This window comes from Oryctolagus cuniculus, chromosome 11 (genome assembly GCF_051225735.1).
Source record: "Oryctolagus cuniculus isolate XC-2025 breed Fujian yellow rabbit chromosome 11, ASM5122573v1, whole genome shotgun sequence".
Taxonomy (NCBI): Eukaryota; Metazoa; Chordata; class Mammalia; order Lagomorpha; family Leporidae; genus Oryctolagus; species Oryctolagus cuniculus.
In genome coordinates this window covers 112,949,549-112,963,668 of record NC_142877.1, presented here as the reverse complement: position 1 = coordinate 112,963,668, position 14,120 = coordinate 112,949,549, and the positions used below count along the sequence as shown (strand labels likewise).

Sequence of the window (14,120 nt, the reverse complement as noted above, 5' to 3'; positions counted from 1 at the left end):
TCTGTCTCTGCAACTCTGTCTTTAGAATAAATAAATAAATCTTAAAAAAAAAAGTCATATGAACTCATGGATGGATAGAAATATGACCAAGCGAACAATAAAATAATAACTTAGACTCCTTTTTCAAACCTTCTTTTTGTTTGAAAAATCCCATAATAAAATGCTGAGAAAAAGAGCATACAGTATCGAATTTGGGGGAGTAGAGAAAGAGACTGAGGAACAGATGTGGGTTTGGGGCCCTGATGATGAGCTCAATTTGTGACACAAAGGTTTGAAGTGCCCGAGGCACCCAAACAGAGCATTCACCAGGTGGCTGGAAACACTGGACCAGGGTTCAGCCACTTTTCTACGCCACCTGGAAACACAGGACCAGGGTTCAGCCACTTTTCTACGCCACTTCCCAGACATCCTTCTGCTCCACATGTTCTCTTCCACTCACGTCCTTCCTCCTCGTGTGTTCCCTGACCACCTGTCCTCTCACGGTCAGTGCTGTGTGATGACTTCATGGCATTATTATATAATGACCAGGATGACAGTCTTAGGATAAAGAGTTTTACATAGAACATATACCATCATGAAGAAATGTTCAAATAAACAAGTGAATACACTCTTAATATTTAAATGTCCAGGTCTTTAAGTTCACATTGATTTTTGCCTCAGACACCTTGTGTAATGGGAAAAATAACTTGCACCTCACAGATGGAAACAGAATTCCCATTCTCATGTTCTTAATACATTTGATTTTCTTCTCCTTAGTAGCTTTTCTTTCAGATCTACCTCAAACTTCATTTTGTAGAACTATAAACAGAGGGAGAGAATAGCTGTCTTTAGGTTGCAAAATTGTGATTCTTTTCTGCTATTCTGAGTTTAAAAATTTCTACAAAAATGTCATTCTGATAACAGGGACAAAAAGTGTAATTTGCTTTAAAGGAAACCTAAAGAACACAATCATGAGGCCCAAGGAACAACTGTTAGAAAGTTTCTCGAGTTTTGAGAAAGAAATCAAAAGGAGGTGATTGAGTTATTATTCCTATCTCCCTACATCCTGTTCATCTTTCCATCTTTTGGCACCATCTGTAACACTGACCTTGGCACACAGTAGCGCTCAAATGGTGAAAGAACACATTTAGCATTAAAAAGAGTACTAGAAAGTAGCCAACATCAGTTAGTGGAAAGCCATTAGCTCATTCTAATTTTGCCCACCTATTTTTCAAAATGAACTAAAAGAATACCTTTTCCCACCTCTCAACTGCCATGGCGAGACAGTTCTGGACGGGAAAGAAAACTGGAAACTGAAATGCCTTTGATGGATTCTAGAACCATTCCTACAGCCACGCACAGCACGATGGGAGATTAACTCCATCACGACCCATGAGTACTCAGGACTGCTCCTGCTTCTGTGCCATGGCACTGCTTCACGCCCTTTATCCTTCCGACAGGTTCTCCCGACCCTGCGACACGCCCGCGCTTCCCCTCGGCCTCTCACCACCCAGGAGGACCTGCCTTACCCTGGCCGCCCAGCACGCTGTAAAACGTTTTACCTTTTCTCCTCTCTCCCTTTCTCTCTCCTTCTCTTCTCTTTTCTTTTTTTTCTCACTATGCCCGTCCGTGTGGAGGCCAGGAAGTGGTGGGGGTGTGGCAGCAGCTGCGGGGTACGGGGTGCTGGGAGGAGGGCCAGGCGCCACAGGGACCTCGCCCACCACGGCAGCCGGGAGTCCCGAGCTCCTCCTGGACTTGGAGTGACGCTTCTCCCTGTGCTTCTCCTTGTCCTTCTTCTTTTTGCTCTTCTTGGACTTCTTTTTCTTCTTGACTTCCCGGTAAGAATCATCTATCACCAACTCCCCGGCCTCTAGCTCCCCACCAGAGGAGGAGTCTGATTCTACCAGAATAGGTTCAAGCCCCGAAAGATCCAGATTAGCACTGTGGGATTCTGGGAACTGGGAGGCATCCGAGCCACAGCCTTCCGGGCCGGGAGATGAATGCGGGTCCGAGGAGGACTTGTGCTTCTTCCGGGCCGTCTTCAGAAAACTCTGTAACTCGTGTCCCAGGAGTAAAGCACCTTGCTCGTCCCGAGCTGACTTCTTAGAGGGTTTTTTCACAGTTGCGTGTTGAGAGGGGTACTGAAAAGACTCCTCGTCAACTGAGCTGCTTCCCTTCTCCTTTGGTGAGAGGATGAGTTTCATCTTCAGACCGTCAGGCTCTCGAAGGGTCAGTGTCTCTGTGTTCACATAGAGGGGCTTCATCTTTTTGGGTTTGTGGGAGCCCCCATCTTCCAGGGACAGCTCCCCACTGCTCCCACTGAATTTCTTCCTATGGTGTTCCTTTTTGCTCTCCGAGTGACTGGAAGAGCTGGAAGATTTCTCCCCTGACTTTTTGGAGGGCTTGGAGCCTGCCGCCAGTGGGGAAGTTATAGCTTTCAGCAGGTCCATGGCGCTATCGGCAGACTGCGGGCTGGACTTTTTCTTTTTCTTCTGTGACGATTCCAAAGACGGAATGTCTGGAAATAATCAAGAGAAGTGCTGTCAATATGACAGGAAGCAACTTCTAACAAGCGTCCTCTTTCACCAAAAGCAGCCAGCTAACACGCAGAAGAGGCTAACAGAATGATTTGCGGGAGACCCCTTAACTGATTCCTAACATTCAGAGATGAGGCCCAGGTGCTTCTTGGCTTGGTAGAGTCTGCCTCTGACCCTGGAGACAGTTCTTGCCACTAAAGTCGTTTGTCTTCACTGAGTCTTCACGAGAAACCAATGAGAACATAGCCAGAAGTTGGACTACAGCTGTGGGATTAAGGGTAGTTACAATTTAGATTAGGTTACAGGCAGAGTATAGTATCTGTTTCTGCGTTCAGGACAAACCCACTCTGGTAAAAGGTTAGTCTTGTCAGCTATGCTTATACCATAGCTAAGAAAAGTGGTTTTGTGAGTGGATACACACTGGTTGAGAGGTGACCCCAGGTGCAGGCCAGAGGGTCCAAGGACTACAAATGACAAAAGGGATGCTAGATAACAATGGGCACAAGATAAGTGGATGATTGGGGGGAGAAGGGACCTGGTACCTGGTGTATCACAAATGAAGACTGTTCTTCTATGCTGAATCCTCCAAAATACCAGCCCTCCACCTCTCTCCTCCTTCACACTGGTTTATCGGCACTCAGAACAAGAACCACTGTCCTGTTAAATAGGCCACTGAGTCAGCAACATCTGGATCCCTCATCCCCTACCCCGACTCCAAGAACCGGTGATGTGCGCATCCCACCTGCTGCCCTTCCCCATCCTTACCTCCATAGTAGTAGTCATCAGAGTGCTTCCTCTTCTTCTTGTGCGTGTCCGTCCCCAAGAAGTAGAGTTCGCTGTCCTGAAAGGAAGGAGGAAGAGCTGACCACTGGGAAGACGAGGAGGCAAGCACAGTTTGGAACTACTCTTGTCCTTGAATGATCTTTGACTTTGGGGAAAAAAATACAGGAAATAATAATAGGCGTGAACATTCTTTTTCTTTTCTTTTTTAAAATTTATTTGACAGGTAGAGTTATGCAATGAGAGAGAGAGACAGAGAGAAAGGTCTTCCTTCCATGGTTCACCCCCCAAATGGCTGCCATGGCTGGCGCTGCACCGATCCAAAGCCAGGAGCCAGGTGCCTCCTCCCGGTCTCCCATGCAGGTGCAGGGGCCCAAGCACTTGGGCCATCCTCCACTGCCTTCCTGGGCCACAGCAGAGAGCTGGACTGGAAGAGGAGCAACCGGGACTAGAACCCGGCACCCACATGGGAAGCTGGCGCCACAGGCAGAGGGTTAACCAAGTGAGCCACAGCGCCGGCCTCTTTATTTTTCTTTTCTAAAGTTTTCAAAAGACACTTCCCTCTTCCAATATTAGGAAATATGGTCAAGAAGTAGTTTAAAGCTCCCCTAAGTCCATGTTTAGCACCTACCTTTAACTTCTTCTTGGAAGAATTCCTGACCTGAGCAGCGATTTCCTCCTCTTCCCTTAAGAAGTCTTTGTAAGAGCGTTTCTTTTCTCGTTGGCTTCGGCCGGCTGCGAGTCCTATGTCCTCAAAGCTGTGGTCACCATCGAAGCAATCTGAGAGGCACAGGTTCATGTGGGAAAGGAAACAGAGAGTCAAATAAGTAGCCAGCAAGTTACCACGCTTGTGATGCAATGGTCCCTTTATTTTCATATGAAAAGAATGTCACACAGAGTCCCCTGGAACGCAGGGCTAGACCCGGTGGACAAACAGTATTTCTTGATGACCTGGCTGCAAACCCAAGAACCAAACCTGAAGATACAACACTTCCATGCCACGCAAAGGCCCCGGTGCACCCTCAGACCTGGGTTCTCAGCTACGACATGGCAGGTGGACAGACTGCAGAGGTAAGGCTGACAGGGTAAGGATTCATGTGCTGTGCTGCGCTGCGCTGCGGGAGTCCAGCGTGTGATTCCTATCCCAGACTCCTGCACACTGGAGCTGGCAAGGACCAAGAGTGCTGCAGGGGCTCGCCCCAGTGAACTGAGACTCGGATTCAGACTCTGCGGCTGGAAGCCCTGCCTTGGTTTTCGTTTCCTTGGGCCCGGTTGGGGATGACGTGGAGGCCGAGTGTCCTAACAGTGCTCTGGACTGTCACTCGGCAGGCTCTAGATCCACGGGCTGCAGGGACTGAAGAGGACACCCGCTTTGGAATGCTTCTCAGGTTAAGGGGTCATACCTTCTTTCTTCACGGAGTCATCATAAGCCATGGCGGTCCTGCAGGGCCTTTGAGAATGTGTCACTGTGTCCAGGCGCCTTCCCGTCTACAGGACCAGGTCTGAGAAACAAAGAAGGAAAACCTTCCTGTAATGCGCAATCACTGTGGAGAAGCAACCTTCCAGACGGAATGTGCAGAGATCCAGGGCTGCCTGGGAGGGCGGCAAGGAATCAGGGAGTGTCTCGTCACCTCCTCGTTCTCTCTGTGAACATACCGGGCTCGAAACTGCAGGAAGTGTGCTGGGCTTAATTAGACTGGATTCCTGATTTAAGGCTGTCATTTGGGGAAGTATATGAAATACCTCCTATATTAAAAAGACTTCCAAAATTACTGAGACTTTATGAATTGCCAACAGGACTGACAACACCAAGACAGGGTAAAAACTGACATTAAGTCAGAGGGAAAGATTCAATCATGGCTGCAAAATGCACAGATAAAGCAAGATGCAGAGAAAGACAGATACTTGAAGACCACAAAACCCTACCCACTGGACAGGTGAAATGGTAAAATCCATTGTATTGCAATTTAAACAGAAAAGATGGTAGCAGGATAGGGATATTAAAGCTCATAAGAGCACAGTATTTTTTTTTAAATATTTTTCTGTGCACTTTGGTAGGCTCTATGAATTTGCTCAAATTCATACACTGCAAAAGTAGGTCCACTTCTTACACTACTTGGCCATACAGCAGCTTTCAACAGCAACAAGCCTTTCTTAAAGGCTAGGGGAAATTAGGGAGGATTATCATTTGTTCACTGGTGATGACATTTTCATGACTATTAAGATTTTCCATGAATTAGAAGCGCTACAATTCTGTAGACGTTCTCAATAGCAGACTTAACTTTCAAAACTTGTCTTGGCATTCCAGTCTAAAGGCCCATTTGGACATGGAAGATGACATTACCATACACACCGAAAGGTGAAGCTTTTCAAATACTTAAGGACAAGCAATGTCACAAGCCCTGCAGGAAAAACCTGCAGGAAATTTTTAAAGTGTTCTCCAGTTAGTCAAAGGCTTAACAGTTGAGTTGCCAGGTCATTTGTTTAAATTTTAATTTTCCTTTATTATAATAATGGGATTTAGAAATATTGAAGGCCACTTTAATGACACATTACAACTCCCTTCAGAGAGCTGTGGGCAATACTGAAACATGCCACTTCTGTGAAAACTGAATCCGATCAACAAAGGAAACTTTCATAGTCACAGTTACATTAAAACATAAAAAAGCACTTCTCCCCCTCCCTGAGAAGTGAAATCAAGCATGCATTTGCGGCCGGTGCTGTGATGAAGTGGATTAACGCCCTGGCCTGGGGCGCTGGCATCTCATATGGGCTCTGGTTCGAGACCTGGCTGCTCCACTTCCGATCTAGCTCTCTGCTATGGCCTGGAAAGCAGCGGAAGATGGCCCAAGTCCCTGCGCTCCTGTGCCCACATAGGAGACCCAGAAGCTCCTGGCTCCTGGCTTTGGATTGGTGCAGCTCCAGCCACTGCAGCTATCTGGGGAGTGAATCAGCAGATGGAAGACCTCTCTCTCTCTCTCTGCCTCTCCTCTGTGTAACTCTGACTTTCAAATAAATAAAAAATCTTTTTTTTTTTTTTTTAAAGAGTGGATGTGCTCAAGGTAAGAGTAGTTGGAATGAAGAAACTAAAATAACTGGGTTACTCTAAAGGGAAACTGCAGAACCACGGGCCTTTCCCCAGGAAATGAAGGGGACAGTAGGCCAGGTCCCACGTGAAAACGTGAGGAGACAAGATATATAATGCTGCCAGCTTTTCACAGTCAGCATTTATGTATGAAACTTTCTTCAGTGGAAACCATTATCCTCTCCTTCCCACCCCAGTTGCCCTGACTCCAGAGGGGTGAAGGCAGGGGAGAGGGAGGGTCACAGGGAATTGCCCCTTTTATCTGAAAACAGCACATCCTCTTGGTGGCACTCAAATAGTGAGTTTATTAAATAGATCACATTAGTTTTCACGGGCTGATGATGCCAAGAACTACCACACTTGAGGCCTTCAATTAAATGCTTTTTATGCTAAGTGAAAGTCTGGTGAAGAATGTTTGAGAAATAATGGCAAAGAAATTCTGAAATATGCAATGACATCAATCTGTCATCAACAAAATGCAGTTCTGAAGCTGAGCAGGGGCAGGCCCTGAGATTTATAAGTAGGCTGTCCCTCTGGAGAAACCTAAAGTAACATACATCAGAGCTGAGCCATCTGACCACAGCAGTGGGTGCCTCTAAGGACAGAATGAGAGATCCACCGACATATTAGATATGGGAAAGCACTCGTGGTGCCATCACCGGCCGTCTTGGAAAATGAGGCAGAGGCCCACACAACTGGCACTGTATATTGGAATTAGGCCTGCTGTTTAAACTTAGTACCACCAAAGAACTTCTTATAAATTATAGGATTAGGTAAGCTGTAGGGAAGAATGAATGGGGCCTGACAAGAAGTCCAATTCACCAAGAGCTGGGGTAGCCAAGAGCTTGAAAAACCAAATGTGATGGACTCTACCACTCAGAGCTTTGGCAGACTGATGGGCCCTGCATCTCCAGGTTCTTTAAGATCAAGGTAGTGTTGCAGCTCAGAGATTAGGTTTGGTTGTTGACTCACAGAAGAGAGATGATACCAGATAAGGAAGTCTCATGCAACAGGAGGAAAGAAAGGCAGAGTTAGGCAACATTTACGTAAGATCAGATGAACCCCTCACGTTCCTTCCAGGTCTCGAGTATTATTCATGATAAAAATCAGTGTTCAGGGATAGGGAGCAGATTGCGAGAATTTATGAAAAAGAAAAATACTAGGTTTGATTTCCACATTAGAAAAGAGGTCATAATTACATTAAATGTTGGCAAATGTAAAACAGGTATTAAAATCCATTCTCCTGAATTCCGTACTTTTGGAGCTTATAAATTTCCATGCTGTCAACTTCAATGAGGGGATGAATTGTACAATTTTGCTTGTCTCGGTGTGCTAAGAAATGACAACATAAGTTCCTTCTTTAATATTGCTTATGGAAGACACAAGCCATGATAAGAAAAAACCAAAAACATGCACACTGGTGAAATGTGCTCATGACTAAACCGCTCTCCTGGGACTTTTCTTTAGGATATGAACAAGGGCAGCCAGGGCGCTCTTCCACTTGTAGATAATACAGGCTACATCCAGGCACGGGCTTTCAGCATGGCCAAGGGAACGAGGGAAAAGGGAAAATCATCAGATGTAGTGTTCTTTATCCCGGAAACTCAAGCCACAAATACTGGAGACGCTTTGGAGGTGAGTTCTGAGGTGATACGAGCCCCAGGCATCTCTAACCATCTTCATCCCAGAGTATAAATGAGCATTGACAAAGACGATTCAAGGAAGCCATGTACAGCGGCAGCCAGTGAAACCCCAGGAAGCGGTCCTGTCCAGGGTGAGGGCGCCTCGCCCCTACTCCCAGGCTCTCTCCTCAGACGGTGGAGGCAGACCCACTTCCAGCTCTTGCCAGTTTCTGAAGTTTTGCTGCTGCCACTCCTAGGATCCGAGCAGGTGACGTCTTCTGCTTTTCATGTTTCCTCCAAGGTCCCAACACGTCGACTCTGAATTCTGGGCTCCCGCCTTGTCCAGGGACCTACCTATGCAGCACTCACAGCCCCTGCCAGCTCTGGAAGCTGCAGGGATGGCGGCAGCCTGGGATGGGCACTGAATCCTCCCATGGCGGTCACCGCACGCTGACCACACACCAGCAATGCAAATTCTGACAAGCCTCCTCCGATCAACAGGCTCTGGGTCCGATCTCGAGTCAGCTTTTTTTTTTTTTTTTTAACTTATTCTGCTATGAGCCACCAACTCAGCCAACAGAAAGGAGGGAGGCAGATCTTTTTCTTTTGCATGATAGTAAAAAAAAAAAAATTTTTTTTTGCAGTGAATCTACAAGTAGTTGTGGAGGGAAAATGGGCCTGTGTGGAGGAGACTCCCCCTACGGAGGCGCGATCGTAGCGGGCGCACGCACGGGACACACGCAATACCCGGTGATTTAGACCAACAGCCCCCGGGACCACTGTTTTTGCGGGCCCCACGGCAAACCAACGGGACTCTCCCGGCAGGTTTTGCAGCGACAGCTAGTTCAACAAAGCTCTGCGAAGAGGAAAAGAAGAAAGCGCCTCGCATCCTCTCCTGCCAGCCGAGGACCCAGCCCTCCCGCCGCCCCGGCCGCGGGGCCCCGTCCACCTGACAGCCCCGGGGACCCCCGCCGCCCGCTCCCGCGCCGCAGCCGGCCCCGGCGCGGGCTCCCGCGGCCCCGGCGGCCTCCCGGCGCCCCCGAGGGCGGAGACGGCCCGCGCAGGGGGAGGGGCGGCCCCGGCCCGCAGCCCCCGGGGCGGCCGCACGCCCCCTCCCGGCCCCGCAGCTTTCCCGCCTTCCCCGTTTGAACAGCTCCCGCCCGCCCTCCTCCTTCGGCCCGCTCCAGCCCCTTCCCGGGGGCGGCCGCGGCCGCTACTCCAGTCCCCGGCTCGGCCCTTGGGCTAGGCCTCGGCGGGCCTGGGGCGCCCCCGCGGCGGTGTCGCGGGCCCAGGGCGGCGGGTGGCGACAGGGCGGGGCCGCTGTGTCCTCGGGGTGGGCGCCCGGCCCGCCCTCGTGGGGGCTCCGTTCGCCGCTACCTTCACTGGGCTCGCTCGGATCCCGCCTCAGCGCCGCCGACCACCGCCATCTTGGACAAGGAGAGAAAAGCGCGAGCAGCCAGGGAGCCTCAGTCGAGCCCAGAGCGCAGACTCCGGCTCCGGGGGAATCCCGCTCGAGACAGAGCGCCGAGCGCATCGAATGAAACTCTGAGCTCGCAGAGCTCGAAGCTGGTCTTCACTGAGAATTTGCCCTGTGCCAGGCTAGGGCTGGAATTACGAATATTATACCGTTTGGTCTTCAGTGCATCCCCGTGAGATCGGTTCTGTCGCGTTGTGCAGGACAAACAGGCTCAGAGAGGTTGAGTGACTTTTCTAGCAACGCCCAGGTAGTTGGAATGGGAGGCAGGATACTGCTCTGATACTTAATGCAGTGCTTTTCCCAAAGGCCTATGCGGTTTCTTTCAAGATATTTTAATGCAGCGGTAACCCCCCTTTGCAAGCCCTGATCCATGCAGATTAATAGTCCTGGTGCCTGTTTGGAGTTTTAGCATCTGTATTTGCATGTTTGGCATACCTGGAGTGAAGTGGACCTATCTTTGTAACAGAGCACTGTGGAAATAGCAATTTGCATTGCTAATCACCCACGTTCCTTCCTATAAAGCCCCAGCCTGCAGCACTGGCATCCCATATGGGCGCTGCCGGTTGAGTCCCGCTGCTCCACTTCCTATCCAGCTCTCTGCTATAGACTGGGAAAGCAGTAGAAGATGGCCCAAGTTCCTGGGCTCCTGCGCCCATGTGGGAGACCTGGAAGAAGCTCCTGGCTCCTGGCTTCAGATCAGCTCAGCTCTGGCCTTTGCGGTCATTTGGGGAGTGACCCAGCAGAATGGAGAACCTCTCTCTGGCTCTACTCTCTCTGTTACCCTGTCTTTCAAATAAATAAAATAATTCTTAAAAAAAAAAAGTTAGACTCGATCTTGAGTGAGATGAAGAGTTATATACAGGAGAGAGCTGGACTTCCCCAATTTGCTGTGGGGAAGTTGGGCCAGTGGGTAGAAATGATGGTGTGCAGAACTTGGTTCAAGATGGAGAAGGGCTGATGTTGCTTGCACAGCTCGGTGTAGTAAAATGGACTGCAAGTGAGAGTAAGCTCCCTGTCACAGAACAGAAAATGATGTCCTGGTTACTGTAGAGGAGGGAGGTTAGAGATACAGATCAGCTCCTACACTTCTTCTTCTTCTTTTTTTTTTTTTTGACAGGCAGAGTGGACAGTGAGAGAGAGACAGAGAGAAAGGTCTTCCTTTGCCGTTGGTTCACCCTCCAATGGCTGCCGCGGCCGGCGCGCTGCGGCCAGCGCACCGCGCTGATCTGATGGCAGGAGCCAGGAGCCAGGTGCTTTTCCTGGTCTCCCATGGGGTGCAGGGCCCAAGCACCTGGGCCATCCTCCACTGCACTCCCTGGCCACAGCAGAGAGCTGGCCTGGAAGAGGGGCAACCGGGACAGAATCCGGCACCCCGACTGGGGCTAGAACCCGGTGTGCCGGCGCCGCTAGGCGGAGGATTAGCCTAGTGAGCCGCGGCGCCGGCCCACTCCTACACTTCTAAACTCCATGCAGAATCGTGTGTTTGTGCACATGTGTATTTTTCTGGGGGCCTGGACCCCTGCGGAGAAAGAGGACCCTGTGTTAGTGGGCTTTCTGTTCCACACTGCTGTGGGTGCTTGAGATCGGTGTAGTCAGGAGACCAAGAGAGGCAGGATGATGTGCTAGTGAGTGCTCACGATGCGAAGCCAGATTCCCAGACTCCTGGTTCAGGGCTCCTTTAGCCACATCACCTGCTCTTTCCTTCTTTGCAGAGAGGTTAAATTCTGTTTCATCGTTGCTCCTACAGTGGCGAGATGCTGAGATGTTAAGGTACCTGAGACAGGGTTGCTGAGCGTATTCCCAAAATGTAAATTCAAACAAAAAATAAATAAATGAAGTGAGTGGCCCAGGAGTTTGGCACCGTGGTGAAGACGCCACCTGGGGTGCCCACGTGCCGCGGGAGAGTAGCCGGGTTCCAATGCTGGCTCCTCACAGTTCCAGCTTCCAGCTGATGTGGCATGGCTCTGCCACCCACGTGGGATATCTACACTGAGTTCCTGGCTCCTAGGGATGGGGGCTGTTGTGGGCATTTGGGGAGTGATCCAGGGGATGGGAGCTCTCTCTGTCTCTCTGCCTCCCAAGATAAATAAATAAACAAATAAAAAGTAAAAATAAATAGCTAATATCCTTCTTCTGGGCCTCTGTCCTATGTGCCAAGGTGACAGGCAATGGGTTTCACCAAAAGGTGTTAGATTGCATTTCTAGATGGCATCGCCTGAAGCTGGTCTTTGCTTTGAGGTGTTTAAGAGCTGTAGGAACGTGTTTCCTTATTTGTTCTATACCTCAAACCTGCTGGTCAGGGTGTTTTCAGTTGTCAGAGACAGAAACCTCGTGCAAAATAGTTCATCAGTGAAGGGGAATGTGTTGATTTGCATTAATGAAATGTCCAGCACCTTTAGGCATGGATCCCGGGAAGGACTCTGGCTGGCCACTTGATCTCCCGCTACTGGCTTTATTCTCAGAATCAGGTAATGACTCCACCAGCCCCAGGAACCGTCATCTTAGCTGCTAGCAGTGCGCCTGGTGGGGTGGAGAGGGTGGGCAGGAGTGGTCTTACTTTTTACTTCTGCTTTGGCAAAAGTCGTGAGGCTGACTCGTATTGCTGCCATTGGATCATGTGTCCAAACAAAGTCATCTCTACGAACAAAGATATAGGTGTGCTAACTGGAGAAGTGAGGTCACCCTCTCACCCCCAAAAGTATGCTGGAGTAGACCCAGGGAGCGCCAGGGTGGCTGTCCGAGGGTGATGGATGAAACAGTAGCTGCCCTGACCACCCAAGGTACCACCAGCGTGGACCTGATGCCTCATGAGTCCTGTTGTAATATTTCTTCTTTTGTCCTACGTGAGGATGGCACTTTATGAAGTTCTTGCTCATCTTAAACTCCAGTAACCTGCTGGCTTGTCTTGGGTCACTGTACATGCTTTCATTCATTGAACAAAGACTTGTTGGAAACACAGCAAGTGTCAGGCCCTGTTCTAGCCATTGGTGGTAGAACAGTGAACAAAATCCAGAGTCCTTGACCCTCTGGTGCTTACATTCCAGTTGGATTAAAGGGCAGAAAAATAAATAGATACTCTGGTAGGTGATGGTCAGAGGTGGAGAAAGATAAGATAATGCTAGGGGTGGGGGTGGAGGAGGACCCGAGAGTCCCAGATTGGGTAAGGACGGGAGGGGATTTTTCTTTAAAATAGCAGCCCAGGCAGGCTTCTCTGATGAGGGCTACTTTGGAGCAGTGTTCAGCTGGAAGCCGGTGGATGATGGGAACCAGGAGATCACAGCTCCTTGAGTGGGTTCTACTCCCTCCTGGGGGCCTGGATGGAAGACTATTCTCTGGCATGTCTTTGTATTCTTGAAGTTTGCAGAGAAATGAGAAGGCTCCTGGGTAGCTTGAGATGGAGGGGGGTTGGTTACTTTGTGAATGAGAATGCTGGTGATGGCCTCTGGGATGTGTGAACGTTGGGCATTCCCTGGGGATGGGGCTGTTCCCTGATGCCTGTGACCCCAGTACAACCTTCTGGTGTATGGTAACAGCAAGTGAGCCTATCAGGTGTGCCATATTCCCTTCCAGCCTGGATTCTGTGCAACTCTTGAGACCCAGCTCTTGACACCCACACCGTCTTCTATTCTCTCGGCATGGGGTGCCTCATCAGTTGTCCATGCCATGGGACACAGTTTCCTTGTCTGACCTGTCCCCTGTGGTCCACCACTTTTGCCAAGACTGCGGCTAGAAAACCCCTATTTATTCTTTAGGATATAAATCAACATGGAGAGAGGAATGGATAAAGAAAATATACATAATACATACAGTGGGAGACTAATTAGGTTTATAAGAAGGAAAATCTGGTGTTTATGATGAAAATGGAGGAACCTGGATGACAGTGTGCTAAGTGAAATAAACGTCACAGAAGGATGAAGGTGAAGGATCTTCCAAAAGTTCATGGAAAGTGTTACGATGAAAAATCTGTGCCCAGACCTCAACTTATTTTGCTCCAAAATACACTCCTGCTAACTTGTATTAACATGTGTGAGCTGGATCTGGAGTGAGGCACCAAGAAGGATCAGACGTGGGGTTGAAGAGAACCCCTCATCAGAGCAACACGAATTCCACTTGATGTTTTGCTGTGCAAACATCAAGGTTACCGTGAAGCTTGTGGTGTCATACCTTGCTGCGATTCTTCATCTCTTCTCTCTCTTCTATCCATGGGATGCTGTTTTGATGTTATAAGACACTCATATTTTAAAGAACGAAAGTCCATAAGCTCCTCTCTCCGACAGAACGAATGTTAACCTCCTTCTCCTGTGATGGCTTCCTCTGACAGAATGAATGTTAACCTCCTTCTCCTGTGATGGCTTCAGGCTGTTTTTTAGGAGGGAGGCATGAGCACACTTTAGGTGAACACAGCTGAAGCCCCGTTTCCGTCCCCCGCATCAATAGCTCTTTTCCTTCCTCTCTTCTCAGAGGATTTGAAATTGGTGTGTGTCCCACCCACCCACGTTCTAATCACCTAGGAGCATGGTGGTTAAGGGTGTAGACTCAGGATCTGGACTCCCTGGGCTAAAGTCCAATCTTGCCACTGTTTAGCTGTGTGACCTTGACCTTGAGCACTTAGTAGTGGGGAGAAAATCAGCTTAGGAGAA

The 14,120-nt window shown here is 49.3% G+C and overlaps 1 protein-coding gene across 33 annotated transcripts in view; it reads right to left on the bottom strand.

Annotated features, from left to right (window-relative positions):
- HMGXB4 (HMG-box containing 4) overlaps positions 1-9,437 on the bottom strand; it is a 40,081-nt gene extending 30,644 nt beyond the window's left edge. For 2 of the 33 annotated variants that reach the window (XM_070052819.2, XM_070052839.2), the window contains exons 1-7: positions 9,381-9,437; positions 7,581-8,859; positions 4,700-4,798; positions 3,928-4,076; positions 3,282-3,357; positions 3,059-3,173; positions 1,542-2,497 (exon numbers count right to left, since the gene is read on the bottom strand). In XM_070052819.2, the coding sequence (XP_069908920.1) occupies positions 1,542-2,429 (888 nt within the window). In that variant the 5' untranslated portion in view covers positions 2,430-2,497; positions 3,059-3,173; positions 3,282-3,357; ... (2 more) ...; positions 7,581-8,859; positions 9,381-9,437. Of the gene's footprint in view, positions 1-1,541; positions 2,781-3,058; positions 3,174-3,281; positions 3,445-3,927; positions 4,077-4,699; positions 4,799-7,580; positions 8,860-9,380 lie in introns of those variants that run through there. The other 31 variants (XM_070052831.2, XM_089308917.1, XM_070052815.2 and 28 more) reach the window with 19 other exon arrangements.
- Between the last annotated feature and the right edge of the window lie 4,683 nt (positions 9,438-14,120).